Consider the following 22,204-nt stretch of genomic DNA (forward strand, 5'->3'; position numbering starts at 1 on the left):
CCCCCAGCCCCGCCCCCCATTCCCTGCATCTGTGCAGCGCTGTCCCCGCCTGAGCATCCCTCCCTCCTCGGAGCCCCTCCCCCTCGGCATCCGGGTGCAGTGGGTGAACCTTCCCCGTGGCCCAGGGCTGCGCTCGTTCCTCGCCACCTGTCCTCTGCCTCCACTCCTGGGGTCCTTGAGGATGGAGATGACACCCCCACGGGAGCGGTTCTGAACTAATCACTTGAGTTCATCAGGATTGGCTGGGACAAGCACGCAGCTCTCTGCTCACCTCCACGCTTTATCCGTCTTGTTCCACATCTTCAACGCCTTCCCTCTCTCTCTGTTCTCTCCAGCTGCTCCAATACTAACCATCCGCTAAGAACAAGCTCAATTCCCACCTCCTCCGTAAAGCCCTCCAGGACTACCCTCTGTTGATTCTTTTCCCTCTGAGATCCTAGAGCACGCTATACCAACCAGTTTTCAGGGGGAAATTCTTTGCCTCTCCTCCTGTGTGTTCATCTTTTCTCTCCAACTCGACTATAGCGTTCTTGAACGGAAATCAGTATTACCGAGTGACTGAATATACTTTTCACGAGTAAGAAAATCAACTTAGGATTTTTTAACTTTACAGTAATGCGAAAGCAATACGCATTCAGTAGAAACTACTTCGACTTTTGAATTTTGAGCTTTCCTCGGGCCCACCGTATGGGGAAAGACACTTCCTCCTGATGCTGGGTGGCAAAGCCCCAGCTCCCCACCAGCCACGCGACCACACCAGGAGACAGCGGATAGATGCAACCACCACGGACCCAGACAAGCACTCTGCTTGTCAGTACAGTAGTCAATAAATTACACGAGATGGTCAGCACTTTATTAAAAAATAGTCCTTGCATTAGATGATTTTGCCCAACTATAGGCTAACCTAGGTGTTCTGAGTGCACTGAATGTAGGTGAAGCTAAGCAGTGATGTTTGACACGTCAGGTGTATTAAATGCATTTTCAATTTATGATATTTTCAACTTACCATGGGTTTACTGGGACGTAACCCCATGGTAAGTTGAGGAAGATCTGTACAACAGAAGCAGCAGCCAAGGAACCAGTAGGAGAAATAATGGTTTTTATTTAAAGACAGTCACGGCATGGAAGCAACCTAAGTGTCCATCAACAGATGAATGGATAAAGAAGATGTGGCACATATATACAATGGAATATTACTCAGCCATAAAAAGAAATGAAACTGAGTTATTTGTAATGAGGTGGATAGACCTGGAGTCTGTCATACAGAGTGAAGTAAGTCAGAAGGAGAAAAACAAATACCGTATGCTAACACATATATATGTAATCTAAGAAAAAAAATGTCATGAAGAGATTAGTGGTAGGATGGGAATAAAACACAGACCTACTAGAGCATGGACTTGAGGACGTGGGGAGGGGGAAGGGTAAGCTGTGACGAAGTGAGAGAGTGGCAGGGACATATATGCACTACCAAATGTAAATTAGATAGCTAGTGGGAAGCTGCCGCATAGCACAGGGAGATCACCTCTGTGCTTTGTGACCATGAGAGGGGTGGGATAGGGAGGGTGGGAGGGAGGGAGACGCAAGAGGGAAGAGATATGGGAACATATGTATATGTATAACTGATTCACTTTGTTGTAAAGGAGAAACTAACACACTATTGTAAAACAGTTATACTCCAATAAACATGTTAAAAAAAAAAAAGTTCAGATGATATCCAAACTGTAGTAAATTTAAAAGATAAAAAGACCCCTTCAAAAAAAGGAAAGAAAACACTAGAATCCCATTACTGGGAGATAAGCACTGTTAAGACTTTGGTGTATATCCCTAGACATACCTATTCATATACATATGTATTCACATCCATGTATACATACACATGTGTACACACATATATTTTACTAAAATAGATTCACATATTACGTGCTGTTGAAGTGTTTGTTTTCAACACCTTTCCACATTATTAAATATTCTTCTACAGCACCCTGAGGTGTATGGCCACACAATATTCCATTAGTGGGCACTTAGAAGTTTTTTGCTGGTGAACACAGCAACCAGTGATTCCATGTGCTAAGTTCTAATTTCATAGATGAAGCTTCTCTATAGTTGGTTCCCAGTTCTGGACTTGGAGAAGGAGGTAGATGGTTCATTTTACAAATATTCCAATGGCTTTCTGGAAGGTAGCACTCTAACAGCTGACACTGTCATAGCAACAGCTTGGAGGTCAGAGGGTTCAGGATATATGTGCAGGAATACAAAGGATTGTCCCACTGATTCACTCTCCCTCCTCCATCCTCCAGAGGAAACCGGTGAAGAAAGAACACACTGTCTGATTCCATTCATATTAAATACAAAACAGCAAAACAAACAAAAAAATCTATGCTAAATGATCAGGAAAGCAGTCACCTGAGTCAAGAGATAAGATATGAGGGCACAAATGGGGGGCCTCTAGGGTGCCACTCATGTTCTGTGTCTTGATCTGGGTGCTGGTTCCATGGATGTGTTCAGTTTGAGAATATTCATCAAGCTGTATACTTAAGATATGTTTTTGGTATGAATTTATCATTCAATTAAGAAGCTTTAAGAAATAAATTTAAAATAATGGCAGTTCTTAATGCTCAACATAGCAGGCAGGTTCTATTTGTAAAGCTCTCCATGGAAGCAAGCATTCGTAAGTCAGACAGAGAAAGAGAAATATCATATGATATCGCTTATATGCGGAATCTAAAAAGAAATGATACAAATGAACGTCTTTACAAAACAGAAATGGACTCACAGACTTAGAGAATGAACTTATGGTTCCCGGGTGGGGAGGGTGGGGGGAAGGGATACTCAGGGAGTTTGGGACTGACATGTACACACTGATATATTTAAAAAGGATAACCAACAAGGGCCTACTGTGTAGCACAGGGAACTCTGTTATGTGGCAGCCTGGATGGGAGGGGGTGTCTGGGGGGGAGAATGGATACATGTATATGCACGGCTGAGTCCCTTTGCTGTGCAGTTGAAACTATCGCAACATTGTTAATCGGCTATACTCCAATATAAAATAATGTGTTTTTTTTTTTAAAAGAAAGACGACATTCCATCACCTTTTTCAAGATTTAACTCCACTACTTTTCTAACTGGATCTGATTCCCACTATTCCTCTGAAATCCCTTCAAATAGAAAGCCTTTTCCTACCATTTAAGAGTATAATATTCATCAATTAGGTTAACAGATCACAGGTAATATTTGAGTACAGATCTTAAAATAGAAATTTAAACATATTTAAGTTCTTCACATACTTGTGCACTGGAGAAGCATCTTAAAGTAAGAATGACACTTTGGTTGTATTGTTTACAACCACAACTGATATTTAAACATTCTGTACAAGTTATTTCACTTCACTTGACCCTTTGTTAGTAAGTGAACAGGGCTTTTTTTTTAAATAAGTAAATTTTTTTTAAAGTTATATAAATGGTGTCATACTACACATGTCATTCAACAACTGGCTTTTTTCATCTTACAATTTGTTTTTGAGATCTAACAATGTTAATATAGATCTAGTACATTTCCTTTTTTTTTTTTAACATCTTTATTGGAGTATAATTGCTTTACAATGGTGTGTTAGTTTCTGCTTTACAACAAAGACAGGGCTTTTTAAAGTAAAGCATCCATTGTTTGTTAACCCAAGGATCAGGGCTGTGGCTAAACCTTAAGCAACTCTTCTGGAGTCTTTGATCACAGAGTTAGCAGCTTAGTAACTTGGCCTCTGAAGGCTTTCGCTTCTTTCCACTATTTGGACTTTTTCCCTTGTATCCTCAAGGTTTCTTAGACTTTGTATAATTTAACACTATATGTCAGTGACATCAAAAGGGCACAAAGTATGAATTAGTTTGTAACAGGGAGGCACCATCACTCATAGATGAGATCACTGCCTCACCTGAAAACCCTCACATGCTCTGTCTTATTAATACCCTGCCTTATGGGTTAGAACACAAGCATGTTAACAGTCTTCCCCTCAGTAACGTTACTTCATGCAAGAGGAGTGATTTAGAACCACTGCATTGTTGTATTCAAAAATGAAAAATGAAAGAAAATATCAAAGTTAAAGTGAAGTTTCGTTTTGCTAAGAAAAGATGTTTTGTAAGTCATCAGTGTGAATGAATATAATTTAGCTCAAATTTGTACAGTGTTGATAAGGTTTCTTATAATGCTTGGTTAGAAGTACCTAACCTTTGAACACTTTTTTTTATTGTGCCGTAAGCAATACAGCTTCTTCTATCATAAATGTCTCATCGTAAGACTTAAGTGTTTGGAAGGTTCAAGATGAACATTTCTATTTTGCTGTTTATACATGGTTCTTTCTGACCTTGGCAAATAAGACCAAAAAAAAAATTTTAGCACTTTTAACGGTTAAAGATATAAATACTTACTGTCTATCTGACCTTACCAGAAATTCATCTGCTTTTCCTCTCTCTTTGCCTTCTCTCTGTCTCTCTCTGCCTCTGCCTCTGCCTTTGTCTGTCTCTCTCTCATACTCTCTCTCTCTCTCTCTCTCTCTCACTCACACACACACACACACACACACACACACACACACACACACACTCCTTATACCACTATTGTCCTTGTCTTACTGGCTCAGTCTTAGTGATAGAATCTCAGGTCCTAATGGTGATGGGAAGATGCCATCCATGGTGGTAGAAATCAGTCACTCTTATTCAATCATAAGACTACTATAGATTTATGAGATAATACACTTGAAAATGTTCATGTTTTAAGGTTTGGTGTCAGATATAATTTTTAGGGAATCCCTTTTGACATTTCCCCCTTTGAAATTTTCGTATTCGTAAGCTATACCACTATTGTCCTTGTTTGTCTTACTGGCTCAGTCTTAGTGATAGAATCTCAGGTCCTAATGGTGATGGGAAGATGCCATCCATGGTGGTAGAAATCAGTCACTCTTATTCAATCATAAGACTACTATAGATTTATGAGATAATACACTTGAAAATGTTCATGTTTTAAGGTTTGGTGTCAGATATAATTTTTAGGGAATCCCTTTTGACATTTCCCCCTTTGAAATTTTCGTATTCGTAAGCAGCAAAGGTTTAGGTTGGGTTAACTAAGAACCATTTACATAGTAAGAAAAGAGTTGTCCTGAGGGATCCCTATTCTTTCTTCACTGGTCAGCACAACTCACATAAACCTCCTCGTCATGCTCGCAGTATACTTCTTCAGGTTACCACCGTCTTGCTATCCTTGTTTCCAAAAACTTTGTAGGCTTCTGTGAACTATCTCACGAACTCCTTAAAGATTGCCAGTTTCTAGTGGGGTGCTCATTTAAAATGAGAATGAGCTGGTTGGCTACAGTTTGGAGGGTCATCATCAATCAGGAAGCTATCTAGCCTGAACTTTGAAGCAATGCCAGTATGTTGTGAACAGACTCACAAAAGGTTTCTTTTTTCCTCCCCGTTTATGAACATACGGTACACACACATCTTAAGTGGCACCACAATAGCTCTGCTGGTGATATCAATATAGGTCCTTCAATCTTGCAATAATGTTTTTAATCATAAGCTTTAAAGCACAATTGTTTTTACCTTGAAATTCTTAAAAATCTGTTAGGAGACAGAAATAAGAGATTAATGGAGATCTTGCAAAAAAAGATAAATGGCACCACCAGAATACCACAAAACTGGGGGGAAAATTAATTGAACCTATACTTTTGATAAATATTTATTTTTTGCAGGAGAAAAATGCATACTCGTTTAAGCTGTCATTATACTAACCTACAGCCTATTTTTCATATTATTAGTAATACATAATGTGGTAGTTTATATTCAAAAATAAAACTAGAATGTATATACCTCATGTATTTATCCAGAAATACCCCAAGGTTACTATGGTTACGAAAAATCCATTACCTCTGAATACAGAATGAAAAAGTTTGACTTCAAGTGTGTGCTATTTATTATAGCGAACATCAACAGCCTTCGGGAGGTTCTCTAACTGGATTCATTTTTCAGTGTCATAACTGACCCACCATTTTACTAGCTTATGGCCTATGCAAGGCAAAAATTTGAACTGTATGCATTTTTAAATATATTTTGTACTAACTCAAGGTGCAGCACTGCCTTTGACTTTTAATGTTTCATATTTAAGAGAAAGAAGAAAAACATTCCAGCCACCTAGATGCTAAGTGGCTTTTGAATTGAAATGCATTTACTTTGACCTGTATCCACCATGGCGGCAAGAACCATTTTTTTACGCATAATGGAAAAATGTTTGGTCTATGTGGAAACTTAAAAGGAAGCTATGAATAAATGGAGTAGGAGTGAGAAAAGAAAGGTGGACACCTTGGATATTTAGGAGGGGACATTAAGCCAAGTCATTAAGGAAGTTTTTGATGGTGTAGAAGACAAAGAACTGTAAATAGTGCAGGTGGCTGTAGGCAGGAAAAACAGGGTATGAAACACAGCTCTTAAAGTAGTTTCAAACGGAATCCTTACCCCTATTAAATTTTTGCTCATCCATACTGTGATCAGCTGAATCAAATATAAATTGCTAATCATCATACAAAAGTATGCAGTAAACCAGCAGTTAAACATGCAAATAAAAATAATATTTTCAGGTTGTAAAACTGTCAAAGATGTAAGGATGTAACATTCACTGTTTATGAGCTTTTCTGGAAAACAACGCAAAAATGTATATCAAATATTCTGAAAAAGTTTGCTACCTTTGACTTAGCTATTCCCCGTTTAGAGATCGAGCAAACAAAGATTTATGTACAGTAATATTTATCACAAAATATTTAAAATGAGATAAATTAGAAATTTTGAATTTTTAAGTGGTTAAATGCATTAATGTACATTCATAAGATGGAATATAACATTATTAAAATATTTCAAGATAGTTTTAGAAAAATCCTTGTGGTGTGAGATATATTCATAATAAGGGAATATGCAAGGATTCCAAATTATACATTACAGCTCAATTTTGTTGAAATGAATAAAGTGCTGGAAGGAATTACATCAAATACTAAGAGTTTCTATCTGTAAGGTGGGATTATCAGGTATTAGATATCTGCATATTTTAAATTATCTTCAGTAAGCATATGTTACTTTTATGACTAAAAATGCAATCAATTATTTCTCCAATCTAGTAGACTACGTCTTTCATTTCTCAGTCTCTCTATGAATTGACATTTCAGCACTGGAGAGATCCATTTCATTGACCCTAAACTCTTGCTATTACTGACAGCACCAGCTAGAATAGAATAGAATAGAATAGAATACAAGTTCCATCCACAAGCTACTCAGAATGGAAAGGACATTATGCCACAAAAATCCTGGCACAAAGACAAGCAACGAGTACCAATAGCATCGTGGATACATTTTATGATGAAAAGTGTCTGTAGAGGCTAAAGTGAGACCCAATGCTAGAGCAGTTTTCTCCATCAGTTTTCTCTGGGCTGACTTCAACCAGCCAGATTCCCTTTCCCATTCTTTTTTTCTGTGATTGCTAGTGGACAGGTGAATTTTGAAGACATAAATGACCTAAATGTAATGTATATCACAGATACAAAATCTTGAAAGAGTTGAAAGAGATCTAAAAGACCATTTTATCTAACTTGCATGCCATTGGAGAATCTCAAGAAAAGTGGATATTCAGCAGAAAACACTCACTTTTGGGTGCTATTACAAACTGAATTGTGTTCTCCAAAATTTACATGTTGAAGCCTTAACCCCCAATGCGACTACATTTGGAGATAGGGCTTTTTTTTAATTCAATTTTTTATTTTATACTGGAGTATAGTTGATTTACAGAGATAGGGCTTTTAAAGAGGTGATGAAGGTTAACTGAGGTTATAGGGATAGGGCCCTAATCCAATGGTTCTTATGCCCCTAACGGAAGAGGAAGAGACAGCAGAGGTGTACACATAAGAAAGACCATGTGAGGATGCAGGGAGAAAGTGGCTGTCTGCAAGTCAAGGAGAGAGGCCCCAAGAGAAACCAAACCTGCCAACACCTTGATCTTGGACTTCTAGCCTCCAGAACTGTGAGAAATAAATTTCCGTTGTTTAAGCCACCCTGTCTGTGGTATTTGGGTACGGCAGCCCTAGAAGATTAACATAGGTGCTCTGGGGTTTGTACTCAAGCTTCCATCTCCCTTTCAGAGTTGTTGTGAGGAATAATAAAATGTGTTCAATAAGTAGCATGTGTAAAGATGAAATGTATGGACTTTGAGGCCAGAGAGACCCAGATTTGAATCAGTTCTTCCAATTACCGACTAGGATTTCTTGGCGTCTCTGGGTCTCAGCTTTGCTGGCTATGACACTTGAATCATTATGTACAACTTTGAACCCCATCGTAACGTTTTTGGCTTAGTTCCTCTCCTTAGTGACCAATGCTGTATTCCTACTGTACTTCGTATCTTCTGCCATTTGGAGATAAAAGCAACAAGAAGTGTAGTTGCCTTTGAGATGTCAAGGAGGACACAGGAAAAAATGTTGTGAGTCTTATCAGAGAAAAAAATCTTTAAAAATCTACCTGAAGGATGAACACTACTGAAGAAACCATTATCACTGTAGTTAGAGAAGACAGTTAAGGACTCTATAAAAATATTCCACTTTCTTTATATGTGGGGCATCTCTTATACTCTGCTAACATTTGCTATGATCTTTCAATGCAGATACTATAGTCACATGGGTCTGTTGAGGATTCGAGTCAACGGAATACAGAATGAGTTTCATTTTTTAGGTGGTATGAGAAATCAGTGTGAATTCTAGCCTCCTCTCCTCCCCAGCCTGTCCTTTTTCTGGCTTTGGAGTGTCACCTCATGTGGCATTATGCACATTTTGGAAATCTTCAAGGCCCACACTTTGAGACCCGCCATCACACACCACTTCTCTGTGGACTAGGTCAGCATTCGCTTCTGCTCAGAAAAGGGATCTTAGTTTCTTTTTCTCTGGTTTCTACCTTTTCTCGCCTCTCTTTTCTCTATTGCTTTTTCGTTAATCCACCCTACTCCTACTCCCCACCCACTCCCCCAATGTGCAATCTTCTTTCTTTGTTCCCAGGAGTCATCTGACTTCATTCATTCACTTATTCAGCACTGTTTGTTCTATACCTTCTCTGTAATCAGTCCTGGAGATGCAGTAATGAACAAGGCAGACATGGCCCTGTCATTATGATGCCCATGGTTTAGTAGGGCAAACTGACAAGTAAACAAACAGGCTCATTCAAGACAATGCAAACCAAAAAAAGGGGAGGGGGCATAAAGGCACTCAGTGAGCACACAGGGGGCATACCTAACTCATATTTGGGAGTCCGAGAAGGCTTCTCGGAGGAAATGTCTACAGTGGGCTTAAAAGGTGTGCTTTCCCCATTACGCATGATGACAATTTTGGATCTACAGAAGTATTTTGTGTAATAATGATTAATATATGGGTAAAGTTCATTCCATGATGTGTTTTCATTTCTTCTGAAATAATTTCTATGGCCAATAACTTTTAGTTAAAATAATGCCTTCAGATAATCCTAGGGCAAGGGTAATCTATTTTTGTTTTAGTATTTATTTTTTAGTTTAGTTCTCTCTACTAAGTTTACTAAGAACACGCTAGGTGTTTTCATAGTTCTAGTTCCCTTCAAAATCCTGAAAATTGCAGTTATTTCTATTTTACTGTTTCAGAAACTAAGTCTCAGAAGTTAAATAACTTGTTTTAAGACCGCATACTCATCATTAGTCAGAATACTTGAGATGGTATCAAAGTCTACCTCTCACAGGCTGTGTGGCCTGAAGGAAGTTGCTTAACCTTTCTGTGCCTGAATTTCCTCATTTGTAAAATGGGGGTAACCATAACACCTACCTCACAGAATAAGTATTACAGAATTCTATCCAACCATGATGAATGAAATACAGAAGTAATAGTTCATGTGCTTTGAAGCCTCTCAGACTAGACAGGATACAAAAAATATAAATTCAGAGAACTCAGTTAGATGAATGCCATGGCCCTGTCCCAATATGCCTCATTCCTGCATCTGTATGTGTTGCCATGAAATCATGAGCATCAAGGGGCTGAGGGGAGGCAATGTCTGGCTGGTTCTCTGTTACAACCTTAGTACCTACCCGGCATTAATGTGAAGGAGTGAATACATAAACAATTAATCCTGTCTCTGATGCTAACCTGTTATGATCTTTCATGAAGAATTTAATCTCTCTAAGGCCTCAGCTTTTCATCAATCAATATTTGATTAATGATGTCTCACCTAACAGTCACATATAATATCTAAAATATCATAAAACATATAACCACTATCACCATACAAATATAAACACCATTCAGGCACCAGACAACATACATAATACAGGCCTCGTGTTTCACAGGGTTTCCAACAGTTCACTTTTCTTAAGTGTCATGACACTTTATAATATGATCTAGGCAGATATACTATGTTTCTTCCCAAATGGTCTCAAATTCAAACCACACTGAGTCACACTTCTGAGTCTTAAGCTTATTCCACATTCATGAGGATTTTAAAGTGGTTAATTCATGTGCCAGTGGCATTCGTCTGAAATGACATCATTGCCTCAATTGGATTGACATGACATCAACTGAACTGCAATGACATCACTGTACTGCAAGCACGGCTGGGGAGAACACTGGGTCCCAGCTTCAATCTTGTGATCAGTTAGAGGCAGGGCAGTCACATGCTGAGCTGTCTGTGTTGATATTATACATTTGCAAAAGCCCCTCTGCACCTGTGCAAAGGTATATCAGTAGAAGGATTCAGGTAAGGGGTGGTGGGACAATGGTAGAGAACATGCAGTAAGACAGCCTTGGGGGAGGGGGAAGGGAGCCAACGTGAGCCCTTTTCCATTTTTCCAGCTTTGGCTTCACTGTAAGTGTAATGTAAGCACAAAGGTCATGGAATTTTAGTGATTTAACAGGAGACAAAGCTAAGTAACCCAACTTTTGAAACTGTATTCTCAGATAACTATTTTATATATATATAATATATATATAGTATATATATATATATACAATATATATGCTATATACTATATATTGAAATATATATATTAATTTGTAAGTATATATAATATATACTAATATATAGTCTTTAATATAGACTATAACTATTTACTGATACCTATAGAAGTCTTACCTGTGACTGTGTAGTTCTCTCCATTGCCTGAATAGATTAGTATCCCATCCATATATAAAGAGTACTGAGTTATAATACCATTTGCCTTTTTGGGTGGATTCCAGGAGAGTAACAAAGAATTGGGAAGGGATTTGGCTACTGGTGGCTGAACCTCTTGTGGTGCTGTGGGAAAAATTAAAAAGATATAGAGAGTCTAATTTTAGTTTACTTTTCTAATTCAAACTTTTCAGACCCAAACCAATAAATCATGGAATAAACTGGAAATCCCATGCATGGAAATGTTCCTGATTCATGGGCAGCTTGTCAGTAATTGCTTTAGGAACAGTACTAAATACCTGTCCTGAATTTATGAGAATTTGCCTCAATGATGGACGGGGAGTATTTACACTAGTTCACTTTACTGCTGCTTGTGTTACTTCATCACAAGTATTATTAACCCATAATCTCTACTTGGGCTGTGTGTTTTAAAGCAAATTAGACAGAATCCCTACCCTTGAGGAGCTTTTGATCTAAGATAGGCAATGCTAGGGAGAGCAGTTCATAATCGATATTAAAAAACCTATATGTAGCCATAGAAATAGCCAGAAAATACAGACTTAAATTAACTACATATGAAAACTACAACATACGTGAGGTTTTTTTTTTTTTTTAGTAAAGGGGGCCTGTTCATTTTCTGTAATGGTCAATGAACTGGAGTCACAGGAACTAAAAAAACTTTTAGAAATTGATCCTAATCATACCTATCGTTCAGTAAATTAGTAATAAATTTAAGGAAAACCTAGAAATTGGGAAATCCTGAAATAATGGAAAGAAAATGGTGAACTGAATGAGCAGGAATCCCTCTGGGGTTGAGCTGTGAAGTAGGTTTGGAGGGTACCAGGGAAGACATGGACAGAGGACGTAGTGGATGCGGAGAAAAGACTGAGATATAGGACAATCTGTGCCATACTGAAGTTGGTGGAAGTAATTGGAAAAGGGAATAATGATATATGCCTCAGCAGAAGCAAAGACACAATAAGAAAAAGAGTGCCAGTCTTGGTAGACCAGATGGAGAGAACATTGAGAAAACACGGAAGATGGGTCACCAATGCTGTAGCCCAGGTGAGGGTGGTCTGGTGAGGTCAGGTTCAAGGCATGAAGAACAAACTGTCAGAAGGATTTTACAAACTCTTGTTTTCTTTTCTGTCCTGGTTTCATCAGATGAGCAATTGTCTTCTTTTTTTTTTGCCACCTGATGTGGCATGCGGGATCTTAGTTCCCTGACCAGGGATAGAACCTGTGCCCCCTGCATTGGGAGCGCGGAGTCTTAACCACTGAACTGCCAGGGAAGTGCCTCCACTGTCTTTCTTTACACTTTTTCTGTGCGAGTGGTACTTGCTTTAAGGATTTAAAAGAAGGAGGGGAGAAGAAGAGGAAGTGGGTAAGGGGGGGTGGAGGGATAGTGAAAAAGAGAGAGACTGGCAGACTCTTTTTCCCTAAAGATCAAGGTTTTAAGTCTCCTGAATAACTTTACAACTAGACAGTTAGAGAAATGTGTTAATCCCTCTCATCCAGGAGAGAGAAATACGAAGTAACAATGCTTTAAATATTTTGAGAGCTGTTATTTCTTGAAGAGATGCATTCTGATGCTTGAGCAAAGCTTTCGCTTTAGAGTGCTAAAATATTTTCTCTTTCCCACTGCCTTCCTAAATGTATGCTTTCTGAAACATTAATTTATGACAACAGTTTGTAAGTTCCAAGTACAACAAAAGTGCGACTTGAGTCGGAAGGAAGCAGGCCGTGATTAATAATGCCTCGATTGGCGTTTGGAGGTTCTATCACACTGAAATAATTGTTGCTCGTGCTGGTGTTTAGCAGTTAAAAGAGACCATGGAAATCAACCGTTTGATTCTCAATTTCATACTGTGCCATACAATCAATTCTTTTTAGTCAGACTGTCTCTAGATTTACTTCTGAGCCATAGTAAAATGAGGAAGCTTTCATTAATCTTTCAGATGCTTCATATTAATGACAAGGCTCTTGCATGAACAATGTAACAGCAATTAAAAAGCCCATTAATCTGCATTACAGCTATTAAAGATGCATGTCATTAAAGGGTATGGAGTTTGATTCATTTTCGCTCCCCCCAAAAAACGGAGCAATTATGGCCTGGCAATGCACTTTGTCATCAAATTAGGTTGGGGTTTTGTAGCAAATGGCCTTGCAGCATTTAGCTCTTCTCCTATTTTATTATTCATGACTGAAATGTGGAAGTCAAGACCTTTGAAATTACTTTACCTTCTTGTGGAGTAGAGATGTTCAGTGCATGCGAGCTCTCGGTACAGCCAGCCAAAGTGCAAGCAGCTAGGGTTACTGCATAGTTTTTGAAGGGTAGCAAGCCTGTCAATATGCCTGTAATAAAAGGGGACAAAAAGAGGTTTGCATGTTTACCAGAAGAAGCTATACAGAGTATTGTGTGTGTGTGTGTAAGAAAGGGGGGTAGAGACACAGAGATACAGAAAACAAAAACATATGCTTCTTTAATTCATTTTCCTGCCTGTGTGCTGATTGCAGAATGGTGTGACTAGCAAGAAAAAATTTAGTCAGAAAGAGAGAAACAGATATCATATATTAACACATAGATGTGGAATCTGAAAAAACTGGTATAGACGATCTTATTTACAAAGCAGAAATAGAGACACAGATGTAGAGAACATACGTATGGATACCAAGGGGGAAAGGGGGTGGGTGGGAGGAATTGGGAGATTGGGATTGACATATATACACTATTGATACTATGTATAAAATAGATAACTAATGAGAACCTACTGTATAGCACAGAACTTCACTCAGTGCTCTGTGGTGACCTAAGTGGGAAGGGAATCCAAAAAAGAGGAGATATACGAATACGTATGGCTGACTCACTTTACTGTACAGTAGAAACTAACACAACATTGTTAAGCAACTATACTCCAAAAAAATTAAAAAAAAAGAGAGAGAGAGAGACCTGCTTATCGTTAAGACAGCTCTAAATAACATTCATACGTATGGATACCAAGGGGGAAAGGGGGTGGGTGGGAGGAATTGGGAGATTGGGATTGACATATATACACTATTGATACTATGTATAAAATAGATAACTAATGAGAACCTACTGTATAGCACAGAACTTCACTCAGTGCTCTGTGGTGACCTAAGTGGGAAGGGAATCCAAAAAAGAGGAGATATACGAATACGTATGGCTGACTCACTTTACTGTACAGTAGAAACTAACACAACATTGTAAAGCAACTATACTCCAAAAAAATTAAAAAAAAAAGAGAGAGAGAGAGACCTGCTTATCGTTAAGACAGCTCTAAATAACATTTTCCCAAATGTGCTTCTCGGACGCTAATGCCCCTGAGATGTTTCCCCTGTAAAAATGGGGGATTCCACATATAGTTCGTAAAGCAGAGCCCAGTGTACCTGATAGTGAAGATGGCCATCATCCCATTTCAGGATACTAGACCTCCTGCAGAAACAAAACTATCTCATTTTCTTTTACCTCCCATTTTTCAACCTTATTTAACTAGAGAGTCCTTCTCATGCGACATCTATTAACACACATTAGGAGATGCTACTCCCAAGAGTGACTTCATTATTTTAACGGTAGGGTACACGTATACAGACTATTTATTCACGTTGCAGCTAACAAATACGCAAATCAACATAGTTGAACAGTTAGCCAATTAAATAATTATGCTTTTGTACTTCTTGCAAAATTTAGTTTATTTAATTAAGACACCTGTCTTAAACAGAAGCATTGCCCACAGAAGTGTTGAATTAACCTGACTTGGTGGTGGATATATAAGATTTGTTCCGCAATTAAAGGTGCCTGCAGAAACTAAAACACATTTTTTTTTTTACTGGTGTTTATAATCAAGGCAGAGGCTCTTTATTTAGTTAATCCCGTGAATTAAAGAAGTATCAAAAATATAATTTGTGTATTTGCTCACCGTTGTTTTCTGTTGCAGGTTTCATAGTTTTACTCCCTAATCACATAGACTGCCATCATTCTCATAAAAAGATGGTCCTACTCGTAGTTTCCCTTTATCGAGTTAACCTTGATTGTTTTAATGAATTGGTATTGATGACAGCTTGCATCATTCAACAACAAATTTTAAAATACATGTTTGCCTATTCCCTTTCCCCAGTAGAAAGGATAAAATATTAAAAGAGCAAAGATCAGGATGAAGCAAAGACCACAGCCCTTGTTTGCTTTGGCCCCTTCTCACTTGCCCTCAGTCCCCACTGTTGCCTGCAGTCTTTATTCTAGCAGCTCCCTCAAGCATCCCCCTGGGCTACCCAACCCTCTCGGCTGCGCTTGGCACCAGCATCTTAGCCCGCGGCCAAAGAAGACAGCAAGCCAATGAACTAACACACATACACGTGTGACCATCTCATGCCAAATGCAGCTCTAATTTCAAAACGCCTTCACGTTGTCGCCTTCTGCTTTCCCTCACTCCTGCCACTGTGACTGTCATTTCCTCTTGAATCTCCCAGATCATGACCCACATTCTGAGCCCACTTTTTAAAAAGAGGTTATTTCTCCTTCCACTAAAAGTCTTAAAGGAAAGCTTACAGCATCACATATACATCTTCATCATGTAGTGATGTCGTGGTTAAGAGCAAAGATGCTCGCGCCAGATCATTCGGGTCCAGATGCCAATTCTACTACCGATTTGTTGTATGGGTTTGGGCAAGTTGCTCAGACCTCTGTGCCTTAGTTTCCTCATGTGTAAACAGATAATGATCGTATCTATCTCAAAGAAGAGGCCTCATGGGGATAATATAGTATCATGGGGATATGAGATGGGGTTATTACAGTATTCACCTCCAAGTGTTACTATCAAGATTAAATGAGTTTGGGACTATAACATGCTCAACGCAGAGCCGTGTAAGGGGAGAACTCTAGCACAGAGCCTTGGTAGCCCAAGCTATGCTACCATTCCAACTCAGTTTCTGCCTGCACTGTACTATTAAATATTGATTTTTATCTTGTCAAGATCACTAGTGACCCCTTACACACCAGACCAAGTAACCCTTCTGCAGTCCTTATTCTCCTCTACTTACTAGATTTTGCCTTGTACAGATGCCGTCTGGGCCACGGAATTTTCCCAAGGAGTCCTCCTAAATTACTGAAGGCTCCTTGTTTTTCTTGACCAACTCATCTTCCTTTCACAGTCCCTTAAATTTTTTTTTTTTTTTACAAGGTCGGGTCCTCAGGCTTCTTTCTTCTTCTGAACACTTGCCTTTGTTAGTTCACTTCTTCTAAACATTTGCCTTCATTAGTTCATCAAGCCTCGTCTCTCATTTATATCTGCAGACTTCACATCTCTCCTCCAAGCTCTGGTTCTGCATTTCTACCTGAAGGCCGTGTATCCCACGTGGATGTTCAGCTAGCATTTCACTCTCAACCTGACCCAATCAAGACCCAACAGTCGAAATTATTTTGCAAACTTCCCTCTTGCTATTTCTTTCTTTTTTTTTTTTTTTTTTAATTTTTATTGGAGTAGAGTTGATATACAATGTTATGTTAGTTTCAGGTATACAGCAAAGTGAATCAGTTATCCATATACACATATCCATTCTGTTTTAGATTCTTTTCCCATATAGGTTATTACAGAATATTGAGTAGAGTTCCCTTTGTTATACAGTAGGTCCTTACTAGTTATCTATTTTATACATAGTAGTGTGTATATGTTAATCATGGATGGACCTAGAGATTATCATATTAAGTGAAGTCACTCAGACAGAAAAAGAGTAATATCACATGGTATCACTTATATGTGGAATCTAGAAAATGGTACAAATGAACTTATTTACAAAACAGAAATAGAGTCACAGATGTAACTCTGTGAAAACAAACTTATGGCTACCAGAGGTGAAGTGGGGGGAGGGATAAATTAGGAGACTCGGATTAACATATACACACTACTATTTTTCCCATTTCTTAATACCTCCGTCATGATCCCTAAATTCCAGGTTCAAAACTAACGTGTCCTTGTGAGATATATCCCAGCCATTTTATCCTTTGAAAATCTTTGGCATTTGCCATGTCTCTCCTATCGCCAAGTTCAAATCTATCAATACTACAAGTCTAAATAAGATGAGTTGCGTGTCTGAATTAATATAATGCCACACTAACAAGTAATGAATTGGCCCCCAGAAAATAAAATTTTTAATCCTACAGTGTGCAAGGAAAATATGTTGGGACATGAAATGTTTCCTTTGTTCATCACCTAAAAACCTAGGTGGCATTGCTTCTCATAGGTGGCCCTGACCTAGCTGGGGCACAGATATATTGCGTCACAAAAGGCACAGTGGCTGTATACAGTTTGATGCTTTGCAATCTTTAGCATGAAGGTGCGTCAAACATCCAGATAATTATCATTGGGAAACATAAAAAGCCGTTCCATTATGTTGCAAAATACCTTCCCTGAGACATTCTTTCTTTCCAAATCACAGCTGAAGTGCAATGTTGGAATTGCGACTATTATACCAACTTAACAAGAAGGTTATTAGTGGAGACTTTAAGAAGGCTCATGTCGGGCTTCCCTGGTGGCGCAGTGGTTGCGCGTCCGCCTGCCGACGCAGGGGAACCGGGTTCGCGCCCCGGTCTGGGAGGATCCCACGTGCCGCGGAGCGGCTGGGCCCGTGAGCCATGGCCTCTGAGTCTGCGCGTCCGGAGCCTGTGCTCCGCAACGGGAGAGGCCACAACAGGGAGAGGCCCGCGTACCAAAAAAAAAAAAAAAAAAAAAGAAGGATCATGTCAACCCAGATACTGAGTTCACATTCACTAAATGGTCTTTGGTGCTTTATTTAACCTTTCTTGCCTTCATTAAATGAGGCACTTTGTGTGTATAGGTTTATCATGAAATTCCTTGGCTAATTTCTTCCCCCCTTTAACCTTAAGGACGTTAAAAAACAGGCAATATTCCTCTCAGCAAACGTGCATTCTTCAGTTTGTGCTTCAGGAGAGAAGTTTACCAAATTGTATTTCATAGAAAAATCCCAATATTCTGAAAGAAAGATGCTGGAGAGAAACCGGATCATCTTTCCGGCCATTTATCAAAGTGCTCACATTTCCTATCTCCAGGCAGGTGAAACAATAATAATAAACACTGAGAAATGAGAGCTGCAAAATAGAAAACAGAGAAGGAGGAGAAGAAAGCTGATGTTTTGGCTCTTGCCAGCTTCGAATCACAGGTAGAAAGTTTTGGGTGGCTTGTAAATCACATTTTCAAAAAATGTACCGTGCTTTCTAAGTCTGAGGTGGCCTTTCTTTCCTATTTGCAGTGGGGATCTTGCTCATAATGTTGTGTCTCAGAGACAAAGTTTGTCAAACCATCGGAATAATTTCCCCTAAATACAGGTTAGTATCATCGACTTCAGTAAGAAGAGCAGTGTAATGATTGAGCATTTTCTCTCCCCTTGTCAGGTTACGCTGAGGTTGGGGTAGGAGAAGGGGCTGGTCAACCAAGTGGTCCTCACTAAATCAGAATAACGACCAAGTCATCCTATTGCCTGAGACATGTGGTTTCTCTCTTTTGTTTCTCAGTATGGAGAGTTTACCAGGATGGATTAAAGTTAATGCTTATAAAAAGTTCTGCTATTACCAAAAGTAAACATATTCTCCCCAAGACTAGGCAAGGTAGCCTTTCTTTCTTGGGTATATCCCTAGAGACCATTGAGTGATTGGCCAAATGGTCTTCCTTTAAGTGTCAGAATCAGACTTAGATTGCATACTCTCCAGAAAAAAAAGTGGTACTACTATGACAGCATATCATTACCAAACAATTATTTATCAACTTTCCTTCTATATGCTTCTGGGAAAGGTGCTATAGACTACAGCTGATCTTTACAAGGTTTCTAATCTAAGAAAATATTAGAGCTAGAAGGACCCTAATGATAACGATAATACACAGATTAAATACATAAAGCAAAATGCTTGCATACATGTCAAGTGGACAAGGGCATTTATAAGATCCAGAGCTGCCAGTCCAAGATGATAGGGGATCTATATTTAATTAAAGGCAAAGAGAAAAAAAGGATAATCATTGAAAGTATATTTCAGTTAATATATTTAAAAGAATACTGGGGGGGCTTCCCTGGTGGCGCAGTGGTTGAGAGTCCGCCTGCCGATGCAGGGGACACGGGTTCGTGCCCCGGTCCGGGAGGATCCCACGTGCCGCGGAGCGGCTGGGCCCGTGAGCCATGGCCGCTGCGCCTGCGCGTCCGGAGCCTGTGCTCCGCAACGGGAGAGGCCACAGGAGGATCCCACGTGCCGCGGAGCGGCTGGGCCCGTGAGCCATGGCCGCTGAGCCTGCGCGTCCGGAGCCTGTGCTCCGCAGCGGGAGAGGCCACAACAGTGAGAGGGCCGCGTACCGCCAAAAAAAAAAAAAAAAAAAAAAAAGAATACTGAAAAACATACAGAGTGACATATTTATAAAGGAATCCCAGAGAGAAAAATATGGCATATACACTGTATTCTGTGTCCACAGAAAACCCAATAAGATAAAATGGGGTAGTCTCCCTGATGATCCTTAGGGTGTTTAAAATAAAGAAGTATATCCTGACGGTGAAAACTTTTAAGATTGGTTTGGATATGAGCCCCTTTTCTCTGGCAGACCTCACAGAGGAGTCTTTTTACCCTTTGAATCTGAGACCGTTCCTACCTCGAGGCAGGCCAGATGACCTCTCCAATTCCCTTTCAGCCGCAAAACTCTGTGAAATCCGAAAATGGTCTCAACCATGTCAGGAAACCTGCCAGTCTCTTTTGATAATGGAAGAGGGTGAGCTGAAAAAACATTCCATAAGCATAAAGGAAGCATTATTGATGTCTTAAAAGTGTTAGGATCCCATGAAACACAGGAGCGTTGGTATCCGGATTAAAATCATTGGCACCAGCAGGGCCAGAACTCTCACCGCTAAGCGATAATGCATTTTGCATTAATGCTTAACATTGAGAAAGCCTGATGGGCCACACCAAGGGAGTTTGAAGTAAAGTAAGTATAGTCCCTTTGAATTGCAGTCCTGTGGACCTCGGGGGGTGCAGAAAGCCCAAGCCGAAAGAACAGGGGCAAGAACGTGATTTGAGGGGTGGCAGCACATCACAGGAGGAAATTTAAGAGCCCTAGTGCGTTAGGTTCCAAACCGTGTGCTCTGAGGATTTCCACCTAGCAGAGGGGAAGAGCCTTCTCCTCGAGAATCGTGCAGTTTAAAGTCCCTCACAATGATTTTGGGAGCTCCTGGAATGCAGAGGGTATGACCTTTTGCTTCTTTACTCGGCCTGTTTTCCAGCAGTTATTATGACGGTTTACCAAAGGTGGACCCTTGATGTTTGCCCCAAACATAAAAACCTTTCATCCTCTTAGCTCACTCAGCTGTCTGCCTCACTATAAGAGATGCTCACTCCCGTCCTACCCTTTCCAGGGAGCTAGCAAAGGAACAGACATTGTTTCTTTTGACTGATCGATTATTATTTCCAACATTTGCTTTCCTGAGCTCTAACCTCAAGTTTCAAAGGAGCAGAAGGGAAATATTAATAGTTGGAGGTGGCCTGACTACCTAAGAGAAAATCATTGTGGAGCTGACACCAGCTGTGCAAGCTTTTGTGCCTCTAATAAAACTGTAGGCTGAGAAGCAGGAAAACAACAGAGGAGTCGGCTTTGCCACCGAGAGTTTTATGATTAACTACTCTGACTCGATGCAGACAAGTATAAATGCTCGGCCTGGAAACCGAGCCTGAGACACAAGACAAAATGGCATCCTTTTCACAGCCCAACACGTTTTGGAGGAGAAAAAGCGTCTCTGTGTCTATTTACATCCTTGAGCACACTCCTCCCCCCGCCTCCCCCCCCCCACCCTCAGCTGCCAACCTAGGTGTTTGGCCGGCATCCACTGTAATCTGTTCTCCTTCATTATGTTAATCTGTGGGCGGAAAGATTTCTGTCATCTTCGAATCGCTTGTACAGCAAATGGTAAACACCTTGGCCTGTCTGTAATTGGACAGGTGTCTGCATTGATGTCACCCAGCTTTTAATTCAATTAAAGAACTGGCTGCTCTGCTCTCATTATCCACCCATTTCTGTTGCACTCCGAGTCTGGCGATGAAATCTGCACACAGCCATCACCTACCCCGAGTCCAAAGTCTGTGGTCTCCATGCAAAGATCATGCAGAATATTTCAAAGGGACTCCAACAGTCCAAGTGTACTTTCCTGTTAGCAAAGGCATTTGGAATAAGATGAAGAATTTGTTCTCTCTCTCTCTTTCTTTACCTTTAAATTCTCTATTGTCTAAACGGTGTCTTCTACCTACTGGCCAGTAATTAGGAGCTGTCCAGCAAAAAGAAAAGCAGTCTCTAGCTTCCCCTCCCCAGGGCTTTCCTCCATCTCAAGAGAACTCATCAGAGTACAATGTTCTTATTTATTTGCTGGCATTTCACATTTGGATCAAGAAAGTGAGGGTGGGGAAGAGCAAGGCGTTTATTAAGAGGGCCATCTGGTAAGGGATCCCACACAGGCAGAGCTGAGACTGCTACCTAGGGACACAGTAGAAGAACCCACTTTTAACAGAAAGCCAGCCAGGGGAAGGAGAGCAGAAGAGAAGGGAACTTTTCTGGCTCAAGATTCTGCTGCAGTGCTGAGAAATCCTAAATTTTAAGTGTCCTACATCTCAGAATGAGTTTTGAGCCACAAACTAACCCAGTGGATGGATGAAAGAGACTAAATCAATACAACATGTCGTGATTTTTGGCCATTTAAAGGAACCTCTGCAAATAAAGTTCTAACGCAGACATTGTGACACAGTAACCTCATGAAACTGAATAATGACATTTGTTAAATATGGATGAAAATTCAACGGTCTAACAGAGATCTGGAAACGCACCAGGATGCTTCTCCTCTGGTTCTTAGTAGCCTAGGAAAGTGGCATTTGTTGTTGTTGTCTTTGGGGTAATAGTTTAAATAAAAATAAGGATCTCTAAGATTTATAAAATCAGAGTCAATTTTCATTTTAATCAAAAGGTAGA

General features: G+C 39.8%; 1 protein-coding gene across 1 annotated transcript in view; it reads right to left on the reverse strand.

The window, feature by feature from the left end:
- The window catches only part of USH2A (usherin), an 829,367-nt gene that overhangs the window by 451,217 nt on the left and 355,946 nt on the right, over positions 1-22,204 (reverse strand). Inside the window, exons 30-31 of the mRNA XM_028488076.1 lie at positions 13,431-13,544; positions 11,154-11,315 (exon numbers count right to left, since the gene is read on the reverse strand). Of these exons, the coding sequence (XP_028343877.1) occupies positions 11,154-11,315; positions 13,431-13,544 (276 nt within the window). The remainder of the gene's footprint in view (positions 1-11,153; positions 11,316-13,430; positions 13,545-22,204) is intronic.

This window comes from Physeter macrocephalus, chromosome 4 (assembly GCF_002837175.3).
Source record: "Physeter macrocephalus isolate SW-GA chromosome 4, ASM283717v5, whole genome shotgun sequence".
NCBI classification, from domain to species: domain Eukaryota; kingdom Metazoa; phylum Chordata; class Mammalia; order Artiodactyla; family Physeteridae; genus Physeter; species Physeter macrocephalus.